The following is a 12,968-nucleotide window of genomic DNA, read 5'->3' on the forward strand; positions in this document are numbered from 1 at the left end:
AAGCCCACTATATTAAAGCCCACTATATTAAAGCCCACTATATTAAAGCTCACTATATTAAAGCCCACTATATTATAGCCCACTATATTAAAGCCCACTTGTTGCCAATTGTATTTAGTTTAATATTGTATTGTTTATTGCCAAGAGTATTTAGATTGGCTGCTATACAAATGAAAACAGTGCTTGTTAATATCCACATGCTTGTGCACGGTTAATGTTGTTTTAGAACTTTATATTGACGAATATTTGTGCTTTTCGTGGTTTAATTAATTAAAGAATTTTCCCTATCTTCGGATTAAATAATTAACTTTAGTTTATGATTGTATAGTTTAAAATTCTCGATTCGGTGTAAATACTCGTATATAGTTTCAGATCTTGTTATTTATTTTTGAATTTATTTATTAAAGATCCGTAAATTACTTTGTCCCAAAGCAACCAGGAATTGAACTATGACGTGCAGCGGATGCTGATAAATGTAAAAGAGGAAAATAATACGGAAGGAGCAAGCCAATTTTTTTGCAGTTCAATTTGTTCAAAGTTCTCTGCGTGTTCTCTTTTCCAGTCATGGCTATCAAGATCTCACTCCTAGCTCTCCTAGCACTATTCGGTGTAGTGCTAAGTGTAAGTAATATATATATAAATATATACTTCATTCTTTCTTCATAGAATTTAAAAATGTATTGTGGTGGGGTGTATGATAGAACATTCTCTTAGCTAACTAAGGTGTGTGTAGGTTGGTGGGCTCTTGTTCAAATCATTGCAATGCTTGTTACAAAGTAAAATCTGTAAAGGCAAAAATTATAACATTCTTTTTTAAAATATATATATATACAATTTTTTTACTTTATTGAGACTGGTTTTATTGTTTAAATAAAATAATTTGGGCCCAAGTTAAGTCTCCCCTAGACACCCTTCATTATGGTTCGGCTATCCTCAAGAACAATCTAGTTTACTACTATTACTATATCTAGTTAACTTTAATTATACAAATAAATTTTACAATTTTAACAAACATTATTACTAATAACTTAGTAAACCTTAAGTATGATTTTACACTTCACATCCAATTATATGATTACTTTTTGCAGACTATTCTGCCCAAGTCATCAATTTCAGTCAAATTACCCTATGAGACAATAAAACAATATGGAACCATATTAATTTATTAATAAACATACTATAGCTTGTATTTAATTACCCATTTAATCAGAATTCCATTAAATTTAACTTTTAATAACAAATTAACTTAGTTCTATTATCGCCTTTTTATCAGAGAATATTTTTAATATTCCTTAGAAAAAGGTCAGGCATAAAATTGATGTGTACATCTCAAACTGTATATTGGTATATATTCTTACTTCTTTTATTATTGAAATTCATATAAAATTTAATTGTAAACAGTATCGTAAAATTTAATCATATTATTCATAAGTTGATTTTACTTAATATTAATACAACATAATACGAAACATTTTTTTTTTCATTTTGCCATGTACAGATGTCAATTATTACCTAATTTATAACACTTATCTTTGTAGGGTTAGAAGTTTCCTTGAAATTGGCCAAAATAAATTATCATATCCTTTTTGATTTTTCGTTATTTGAAAAGTACCATAGTTATAGCCATCGAAGAACTGTACCTCAAGAACCATCACACGTAGAGATGTCACTGACCAAATATGTAAATATCCTTTATTGTTGTTTTCCATTTTTTGTTTACATCGATTTTGTACATAATTTTTCCCCGTTGGATCTGTTGTCCTAGATGGAGCTCCTGGCACTAACAGGAAAGAGGCCACTCGCTCAGCTGTGATAAGATTGCTGGGGATTCCTTGTTCAGCAGGCTCTCCCTCTTCCGCTTGAACTTTGTAACTGCCGTTTGTCTTGTCCTTATATCCTCATGTCCTTATAATGATGTACATGTTGTCATGTCCTTATAATGATGTACATGATGTATAATGATGTACATGTACTAGATTTCACTGTGGTCCAACGGGCTGATTCGACCCTTGGCCTGGTATCCACTGCAGAGTTACAGTCCTTCCTCTTTTTCCCACAATAACAGCCATGTTCCCAAACTGATCTTCGATGGGGTCACTCTGCAATTCCAGGCGTAATAATTTCTGCTAGCAGCCTGGAGATCGCTGGAGATCGCTGGAGATTACAACGGCTCATTGATGATGTGTAAAGGAAAATATAAAATATTTACAATTAAATAATTATCTGGTATTAGACTATCCGCCTAATTGCCAATTAAATTCCTTCAAATTATAAACTATCTTCGGAAATGTACATACTTCATGAAATCAAGTGTAATTTGCTTTTTTATATCTCACAATTGATATATTTCAATAATTAAATTATTATTTTGACCTTACTATACATGGATAAAATATGTTCAAATTTCTGTACTGATAAGGATAAAGGATAAAGGATTTAAGTCCAAAAAATGTAGATGTTGAATTGAGTACATAGGCTTAGAAACAAATTTTGTATCGATTGGTGTAAAGTATTTTAGTCCATGTTAAAATTATATATTATATAATATAATATGCAATATTACATCTTGGTTAAAACTGTCTAGCACGTAGCCTGGTCGTAGCTTCTTAATGTAGAACTGCAGTTAAGAATTGTTAGTAATATTTGTATTAAACCATATTTTGATTGTAATATTTATTAGTCAGAGATTGCAGTATGTACTTGTAGTTTTGTGACAATTATTTGAAGATAATGTATGTTCTAAAAAACTGTGTTTTTCTCATTGTAGGGTATGAGATTTTATATATATATTTGAAAGGGGGTTAAATTATCCCTCTTATGTTAACTTCAACACTCTAATGTATTTTTAGATTCACTATAATTTTTGTCTTATATCACAACAGATTGTGAAAGTGGACGAAAAGGACAAACTGTGGAGCAGCCTCACACCGCTGCAACTAGCAGCTCTGGAAGGCCGAGTGGAAGATGTTGAGACCATCCTCCAGAAGAAGAAGGAGCCCGTCAACGGATTGCGGATGAGCCCACTCCATTGGGCGGCCTTGGGGGGTCACGTGCCGGTGATCCGCGTGCTCCTCAAGTTTGGCGCTAGCATCCGCTCCCTGGACGAAGACAACAACACGGCACTCCACTTGGCCGCGGTTAGCGGCAGCCCTGATGCCGTTCAGGAACTAGTCCTAGCGAAGGTCGAGATCGACCCGCAGAACAGCGACAACAACACTGCTCTTCATCTTGCCGTGAACAAACAGGACTTCGACGTGGTGAGGAAGTTACTCAGGTTCGGAGCTCTGACCAACATCACCGATCAGGAAGGCAGGTCCCCTTTAGACCTTGCAACAGAAAAAAGTGACATATTGATCATTGAACTCCTTCGCTCTGCTGACGCCAAAACAATTAAGTAAGTATCCTAATGTTGGATAGAATCTTCCTTATAGAATAAGAATAATGATTATGTTGAGCATTGTTATTGTTGCGCATGGATTAATAATGATTATGTTGGGCATTGTTATTGTTGGGCATGGATTAATAATGATTATGTTGGGTATTGTTATTGTTGGGCATGGATTAATAATGATTATGTTGGGCATTGTTATTGTTGGGCAAGGATTAATACTGATTATGTTGAGTATTGTCATAGTTGGGCATGGATTAATTTGAGATGATGGTCGGGGAGGAGGAGAGTGCGGTCAGGAGAGAGACACTAATAATTGATAAACTTTTTATTGTGCCAATGTTTCGGCCTAATTTCAGTCCCCCTTCTAGGCTAAAGACAATTACAATAAAATATAAAAATAATAATAATAATGTATGTAAAATGTAGACTAGTAAATGAGCCTATAATAAAAATTAAAATATGAATATAATCACGAAAAAAAGAAAAATATTATTTTCTTTTAATTTTTACTATATTTGTAAACTTGTACGAATTTCTTATTTATCATTTTTTATTTTTTATTTAATTGAGACTTCTTTACCGATGTTCTATAACACAAGAAAAAAAAAGTAAGTAGGAGTAAATTGATTTCGTGACGCGCGGGAACGCTCGTAATGAAACAGAAGTGGTGGGAAAAGGATAACGCTGGTGGATGCTAGCTAGATAATTTTAATATTGTAATAGGAGAATATGAAATTACAGGAGATCAACATCATCAACTCTGTCCGTTTAAGTGTGCTCTAGTAATCTCTCCTATTACAATATAAAAAATATCTCTGCTACAATTGACTTAGACAATGGCTGTTCTATTCTGATTATTGTCATTATTAACTTTAAGCTCTAAGGGGGAACACTTAATCATTATTAATACAATTTTAATACATTATTTCATTTTGTATAAGTTTCACTTCTGGCGGCTAGTATTGCCACATCTTTTTACTTTTATATTTTTCATACATTTTTATATCGAATTTTTCAAGTTATGTTATTTTTATTTTAACATGATTGTTACGTAGTTTTCCTCACGCCGGCCTCAAAATCTGGCCGAAATTTTGACACATTAATGTAAATAACTCGTTTTAGTTATCTTCACTCTGAACAACACTTCTTCCCTCCCCCTTGTTTAATCAGTTTTATTTTATTATATTAGATTTATATTTGTATTTATACAATCATTCTCTTGTTTAATTATTTCTTTATTATTATTAATTTAGATTTTTTCCGTTTAAATTAAGTGAGTACTATTGTTAACGTTTACATGTTTTTTTAAATATTTTATTTTGTTCTTTATATATATATTAGTTTCTCTTCTCAAAACATTGCCTGATTCTTAAAATCGATTTTATCCCTATCTTTACTCAAAACATTGCCTGATTCTTAAAATCGATTTTATCCCTATCCTTACTCAAAACATTGCCTGATTCTTAAAATCGATCTTTCCACTAACCTTACTCAAAACATTGCCTGATTCTTAAAATCGATTTTATCCCTATCCTTACTCAAAACATTGCCTGATTCTTAAAATCGATTTTTTCCCTAACCTTACTCAAAACATTGCCTGATTCTTAAAATCGATTTTTTCCCTAACCTTACTCAAAACATTGGCTGATTCTTAAAATCGATCTTTCCACTGACCTTACTCAAAACATTGCCTGAATCTAGAAATCGATCTTTCCCCTAACCTTACTCAAAACATTGCCTGAATCTTGAAATCGATCTTTCCCCTGATCTTACTCAAAACATAGCCTGATTTTTAAAATCGGTCTTTCTTTTAACTGTTTCAGGAACGATAAAATGAACACTACTCCAAAGCCTACTTTGGCCACAACTACCACCAAACCGCCCAAGGTACAACAGCCTAAGGCTACTAGGTAAGTTCAGGTTTATTTGTTTCAATAGGATAAAAAGATTGTGTGTGAATATTTTAGTTAGGAACTAAACAAATAGGTTCCATAAGATTAGTACCTTTATTTACATCTTGTTTATAGTATGATTAGAAATTGGAATTTATTTATTCTTATTTACCAATAAATATGTTTTACTGCATGTTATAATAACATCACTGCAGCATTAAACTTACATTCGCCTTTTTTAAGTACTAATGAAACATTTTAAACAAGTTTTTCTTTTTCCAATTTAATATAAGGGGAAAAACGATTTTACTACTCTCCTCTACTTTTTTTCTTTAATTAGTTGTGAAATCATTTTTTCCTTCAATAGTTCAGTGGATGAACAAAAATTTATCAAATAAAACTCAACATCACTTTTTCTATTTAATTTAATAATTAGTGAATCATTATTTAGGAGGCCTGAACTGAGAAAGCTCACCGAAAAAGAGAGAAGATTTCAAGGCGCTGCAAAAAACTTGGAGGATACAATAATTGTGGATTTGTGCGCTGACGGGATGGACCCGAACGTAGCGGACATCGATGACAATGGCTACGCTCCGCTCCACTACGCTGCCGCAGGTGACGGAGCTGTCGCCTTGCTCACCCTCGCGAGGTGTTCGGCCAACCTCAATGTAAGAGACTTTGACGGCAATACTCCTTTACACATTGCCGTTATCAAAGATCACCCTTGGTCTGCTCATATCCTCCTCATGTTAGGCGCTAATCAGAATATGAAGAACAACGAAGGGAAATTACCGCAAGATTTGGTAACATCAGCCAAGGATAAAAGTTTTCAGGACATCTTCAAACCAGAAAGGTTGAAATGGATCAGCTATGTCAGACCGTTCTCAGACAAGGAACGAATCTTACAAAGAAGTGTACAAAATGGACGTTACATGAATATAGCCGGTTTTTGTAAAGATGGAGTCGATGTCCAGGTGAAGGATGCGAACCATAAACAATACACCATGCTGCACTATGCAGTGTTCACTAAGATCAACAAGGCCTGCACGATACAAATGCTGCTGAGGTGCGGAGCTAACATAAACGCGAGGGATGCCGACGGTAACACCCCGCTGCACCTAGCAGTGTCGCAGAAGTTAGAAGAACCCCAAAGAGTACTGCTGCTCAATGGAGCAGATCCGTACATCGCCAACGGGGCTGGCAAGTCAGTCTACCAAATGCTGAAGGAGTCTTCGCCTGAACCAGTGGACAGGCTGCAATGGTACAAGAACAGCATGCCTCTCTGAGCTCTATTGCTATCTTCTACTGATAATTCAGCTCCTTTGTGAAGAAATTGTATTTATTTTCATCTTTTTAGTTCTTCAAGTCAACAGAAGAGATTTTAGTATTCCATATATGTTTTTATTTATTGTATAAGACAAGGTATATATTTATAAACTAATGATAACGATTTTTCTTTAAAGAAGTAAAATTTTTAAGACTAGCAGTGTTGTTATGTTTATAAATATTGTTGTTTTATTTTTTGTGGTCAATAAGAACAATTTTCAACAGTTTTCATTAGTTATTATTAAATAAATGTTTGGAAACTATTTTTCAGTTATTCTTCACCTTATCGCTGACTATCTCCTATCCCTACACATCCGGTAAGAAGGGAGGTTTACTCCTTCCAGTGTCATCACTGATATCCACATCTTCGAGGTGCTTACCTCGAGGCAGAGGGATAGTGAAAAGAATATTAAGTTCATTAAAATCTCTGCATTATTAAACCTGATATGAATTGGTTTTGTAATTAATGAATAATCATTAAATTATCAATAATATGTGTAAATAATATACACTATCAAAAATTATAATTGATAATTAGTAATAATCTTCTCAGCACTTTTAATTACTAAACATTTTTGTCAATATACAATATAAAAGTTAATAACAAATGATACTTAAACAGCTGACCGTATAATTTAAAATATGAAGAAGATGGCGAGAGTTGTGGTAAAAAAAGAACAAAAATAGTTTTCAACTATTTATTATCCTTTGTACCGCTTCATCAGGGCTAAAAACAACACTATACAACAATACAACAACAATACAACAATACAACAAAATATTTATCCTTCCTTAATTTATCTTTTTGTTGTAATGTTCTAAGTTGTTTTGTATCTTTTTAGCCCTGATGAAGCGGTACAAAGCGGGGCGAAAGGTCGGATAATAAATAGTTGAAAACTATTTTTGTTCTTTTTGGACCGCAACTCTCACCATCTTCTTTATATTTTAATAACAAATTGTTTTTTTGTACATAACAATCGATAATTTTATCAAAACAACATCTCAAACATAACAATCGATAATTTTATCAAAACAACATCTCAAACACTTCTGTAAATTATATAAATGAAAACTGGGAACCACTTTCCAAGCCCCTTCTGAGGAAGAAAGGACTCCGGAAGTTGAAGCTCTCTAGGCACTCTTCCCTTAAAAGATCTTGGTGATGTAACTAGATAAAAATCTATAACTCATTTTCCATATGCATTAACCCGGATTGTAAAAAAACTGATGCAGTGTGCGCAGGACCGTAGCAATGTCCTTCTGCCCCCTTCAATCCTTGGGTGGGAGTTTGGGGGGGGGGGTTCTGCTGAATTTTTTAGAATTTCTGTGATATTGTTTATTATTTTCTTGTAAAAATATAGTTATTATCAAAGAAAAGCTAAACCTCAATGTGAAAATGCACTCAATTGTACGAGCCTAAAAGAGGGATGAATTTTCATGGGTAACTTTGAAGCCTTTTTGTATAGTCCACCTAAGATAAGTTTGCCTGTGGGAGAGGGAGGGGAAAGATGCGCAGATGGAATCATCCTCACAAACAAAGTTTACGCATTATCACGATGTTTGCGCAATATTAGGCTCCACACTTGCTTTCATGGGGAGTATGGTAATACGACCACTCTGATTCGGTAGAGGAATCGTTTTTTAGCTTTCCGAGGACCTTGTTTCCGAATGTACTTTAGTACTTTCGATCACTCATGAGGATTACGATTTTTTGCTACTTTGATATAAGGTTTATTATTATGTTGTTCCGACGGGGGGGGGGGGGGGGGGTAGGATTCTATCTTTTGGATCTCATTTCTGATCTTGCCAGCGCGATTCGGTTTGTTGTAACTTTTGGCATTTTCTTCGATATGTAGATTATTTTTTAGCATTTTGGCGGTCCTCATTCAGTTTTTTAACTTGGATTTTTGATCAAGCAAGCGCAATTCAAACTACCACTACAGTTTACATTTGTTTAGCTGTAGGCATTGTTTGTCTGGTCTGCAAAGACTGGAGTTTGTTTGGGTGTAGGCGCTGTTCTTCAGTTCTGCAAATACTGTAGTTGTTTTCCTATAATGTGATCTTCTATTAAATTTCTGGAGGTCCTGATTCCTATTTTGGAATAATATTTTCGTTCACGCCGGCGCACTTCTATATCATTAATAATTGTATAGTTTTATTGGGCTTTTGAGGATCGTGATTCTATTTTTAGAAAAAATAATTATATTAAAACCTATAGTTTTGGTTCTATATGATTGTCTTGTACCATCTATAATTTTTACATTCAGTTGCCTATCTATAACATTAATTTCTACTTAATTATAAGTTTACATCATAAATTGTTCATATTTTTAATTAGACGAATGTTAGAGATTCTTCTGCCACACTTTTCAAGTGTTTATATAAATCCTGGCGCATACTTTTCAGTTTATTTTTTATACAGATACTTTTTGTAGAGAAGTTGGTGGGGAGTAATGTTAGTGGAGTCACTTATTAGGTGGTGGGGGTAGTGTCAGTAATGAAAGCAGGTGAAAATTAATATATTTTATTACTGCCAAAGTTTGGGCCTAAATTCCAGGCCTTCGTGAGGACTATAGATAAAAGAAGATAACATCCATAATAGAATTGTTGTAATGAACAATCACACCTTTCTATCAGTTATAATAAAAAGATCCATTTAGTCTCAACATGTTTATTTTCTTATTCCCCCAATCCTACGTTTCGGCCATTGCGGCTTGTCTTAGGATACCTTATTTTAAATATCTCACCAAAATTTCATTAATAAGTTACAGGCTAGCCTGCCTTTGTTAAAATGTATTTTATTGACTAATTAATATATTCTCTTATTATTCAATTTATACTTGCTATTAAAACCTTATCATTTACTATATCAAAAATGTATTCTTCAAAAAAATATTTAAATAGGGCTTTCATCTTAAGTAATAATGTTCGTACTTTTTTAATAACATTGTAGATGTGATATTTAAAACAAATTATCCTTAAGAATGGCCGAAACGTAAGAGTGGAATAACAATAAAATTGACGTGTTGAGGCTAAATGGACATTTTTGTTATGATTGATAAAGAAACCAGTCTCAAAGAAGAATTTAAACTATATAAAACCACTGCTTTGCTTTTAGCCCTAGGCCATATGCTTAATTTTTTAGTCGACAATAAATACATCACTGAAGAAATTTTAGTAATGAGGTATAATTCAAGAATATTTTTTAACGGCTTAATCTACACAAGTAGCGGAATCTAACAATAATTTTATTTGCGTTTTTCAATTTTTAGCTAAAAATAATTAACAGTTGTTCAAGGAAACATTTTAATATAAACTAGGAACGTGCTTTTCGACAAATTGAATTATATCTGGCCCCAATTTTTCTACCATTTCCGGTTCTCTTAAAACATCTTCATTGAAACCCTCTTTACCATCAGTCATCAGAAGCTTGGCGAAGTCGAAAGCTTCCGTGGACGAACAAGCCATAACAGGATACAGAACTACGAAAAATACCAGCCCTAAGAACTCTAGCCTCTTCATGGTAGCGCTTATTGCTTCAAATGTGGGCTTGGAGTCAGCGAAGCCGAACTGGTCCAATGTCCTCACCAAGGAGTCGTAGTAAGTCTTCAACAGGAGTTGGTAGCTGCTTCGGCGGATCGCAGGCTTTATCCCCAAGTATAACAAATAGGTAACATCTATGCAGGGTGTGTTGTGATGGGGAATTTGGAAGTCCAGAAATCTGAAAAAATTATTAATACTATCAATACTTAATAATTGTTTTCCAAGGCCTAATTCATATACTACACTTAACAATAGTCTTTTCAGAGCCTAATTCAAAGATTACACTCAGTAATAGTCTTTCAGGGCCTAATTCAAATATTACACTCAGTAAGTAATAGTCTTTTAGGGCTGAATTTAAAGATTACACTCAGTAACAGTCTTTCAGAGGCTAATTCAAAGATTACACTCAGTAAGTAATAGTCTTTCAGGGCTGAATTTAAAGATTACACTCAGTAAAAGTCTTCCAGGGAGGGGCAGCGGTAGCAGCGTGGCAACACGCCAGTCTACCTGCCCTAAGGTTGCTAGTTCGAACCCAAGGCCCATCTGTGATTTTCACAAGCATAAAATTATAAAAAACTCGCTCGCATCCTCCCCCTGGGCATTCGTGAGGCCCTTTAGCCAATGGGTAGCACTCACAAAAAATAGGCTTAGGAGTGACGACCCACCCTACGAAAAAACGACGTCAAGAAACGCGCGAGGACTTATACCTCCATGGTCTGTCGCCCATATAATAATAGTCTTTCTGCGCCTAATTCATAGGCTACACTCAGTAATAGTCTTTCAGCGCCTAATTCATAGGCTACACTCAGTAATAGTCTTTCAGCGCCTAATTCATAGGCTACACTCAGTAATAGTCTTTCAGCGCCTAATTCATAGGCTACACTCAGTAATAGTCTTTCAGCGCCTAATTCATAGGCTACACTCAGTAATAGTCTTTCAGCGCCTAATTCATAGGCTACACTCAGTAATGGTCTTTCAGCGCCTAATTCATAGGCTACACTCAGTAATGGTCTTTCAGCGCCTAATTCATAGGCTACACTCAGTAATAGTCTTTCAGCGCCTAATTCATAGGCTACACTCAGTAATAGTCTTTCAGCGCCTAATTCATAGGCTACACTCAGTAATAGTCTTTCAGCGCCTAATTCATAGGCTACTCTCAGTAATAGTCTGTCAGCGCCTAATTCATAGGCTACACTCAGTAATGGTCTTTCAGCGCCTAATTCATAGGCTACACTCAGTAATAGTCTTTCAGCGCCTAATTCATAGGCTACACTCAAATTTAGAAAAAAAGAATGCTAATTATTTACTTTCACTACTCCAATAAAGGCGGAAAAATTACTTCATGACCACACTGTACTGAACTTTTAAAAATGAATTACCTTCTCCCTCACGAGGGAATGTTATTCAAAAGAGGAATGGATGTAAAATGTAATGCTAAAGGAGCAAGAAAAAGTTCTTATTTGAAAACAATTCAAAGGAGACCAGGGTGAACAGTCTAATCGAGTCAATTCAATGAAGGAAATTCCGAAGGAGGTTTACATCCAAAGAGTAGATTAAGGGTTAAATGTCTAATCCCAGAATTATACCAATGGAAAAATTAGTACCTTAATAGATATAGCAATATAGGAGAATTGGCACCTTTATAGATGTAGGAATATAGGAGAATTAGTACTTTGATAGATATAGGAATATAGGAGAATTAGCACCTTCATAGATATAGAAATATAGGAAAATTCGATGAATTTTTAATGTAGAGATTTGAGATAAATTGTCAATTAAGAAATTTTAAATCGTTTCCCGCCTTTTTAGGAGAAGTGAAAGTAATTGAAAGTTAAGCTGGTTATTAAAAAATTAATAATTTTCTTCATATCTGAAATACCCTTTATGATTTTTTTTTATTTATCGTTATCATATTCCTGTGTCAATTCCACAACCTCACTAAAAGACACCATGGCACTTTTAAATGAATCTGAAACAACTGCCTCCATTGTGGTATTCATGATCTTTTGTAATATGTACACACTTAACTTAAACATGCTAAATGTTATAAGTATAGGATTGTGAGTAGCCTAATTTAAAATCCATGTTATACGAGGCTAAGTCAATTATTATTCGAAATATTGTTGTAATCAAATAGGAAACTTACATGTACAACATTTTTCGACATAGTCCCCTTGCTTTCCAACGCACTTGGTCGATCGTTGTACAAGCTTCATGATGCCCTCGTAGAAGAAGGGTTTGAGCCAGGAAGGCACCGCTTCTTTCACTGCTTCGTCAGAGGTAAATCGGATATCGACGACCCGATTCACCCGATTGCCGGCATTGAAAAGCAAGGGGATTATGTCGAAAAATGATGTACTTGTAAGTTCTCTATTAGATTACAATAAAATTTTATAACTATATTACGGATAAAAATTGACTTATCGTCAATTAACTCAACTTATTTTATAATCACCTTATCTTTACGAGCTAATAAAATTTTCAACAGCTTGTCTTATCATCGTTCCTCCACCTAACTTCTTCTTTGTTTCCCCTCCTTTTCATTACTTTATTGTTATTTTTATCCACTACTTTATTAGAGTTTAAAAACATCCTAAACAAAAACAACACGGACTACGAGCAACTAAACCTATCAAAACGACAACAGACAAAATGTTGTGAAGCTCAGCTGGCCTGTTGCATGACGTCATTCTAATTAAGCAGACCTACTAACAGACTCTCGATCATGTCCGTTTCAACAAGCTAAGAGAAGTAAATATTTTTCCATTTAACCTTGTACACTAAAGATCATGAATATCCCTACTGTAATATGTACA

General features: G+C 34.3%; 2 protein-coding genes and 1 long non-coding RNA gene across 3 annotated transcripts in view; 2 read left to right on the plus strand and 1 right to left on the minus strand.

Annotated features, from left to right (window-relative positions):
* Window positions 1–481: 481 nt before the first annotated feature.
* On the plus strand, window positions 482–6,835 carry LOC106679594 (ankyrin repeat, PH and SEC7 domain containing protein secG). The gene is made up of 4 exons (XM_014418839.2): window positions 482–621; window positions 2,883–3,394; window positions 5,215–5,301; window positions 5,735–6,835. Exons 1-4 carry the CDS (start codon window positions 565–567, stop codon window positions 6,567–6,569), a joined length of 1,491 nt encoding a protein of 496 aa, XP_014274325.1. The 5' UTR covers window positions 482–564; the 3' UTR covers window positions 6,570–6,835.
* On the plus strand, window positions 1,615–2,174 carry LOC136796606 (uncharacterized). The gene is made up of 3 exons (XR_010844346.1): window positions 1,615–1,681; window positions 1,766–1,868; window positions 1,977–2,174. It is a non-coding gene; the product is annotated as an uncharacterized lncRNA (long non-coding RNA).
* A 2,282-nt stretch (window positions 6,836–9,117) lies between the features above and the next one.
* LOC106679595 (uncharacterized) overlaps window positions 9,118–12,968 on the minus strand; it is a gene marked incomplete at its 5' end in the record, with an annotated part of 14,165 nt that continues 10,314 nt past the window's right edge. The window contains 1 exon segment of the mRNA XM_014418840.3: window positions 9,118–10,330. Within this exon segment, the coding sequence (XP_014274326.1) occupies window positions 9,916–10,330 (415 nt within the window). The 3' untranslated portion in view covers window positions 9,118–9,915.

This window comes from Halyomorpha halys, unplaced genomic scaffold, assembly GCF_000696795.3.
Source record: "Halyomorpha halys isolate HHAL.00 unplaced genomic scaffold, Hhal_1.1 Scaffold210.1, whole genome shotgun sequence".
Lineage (NCBI taxonomy): Eukaryota > Metazoa > Arthropoda > Insecta > Hemiptera > Pentatomidae > Halyomorpha > Halyomorpha halys.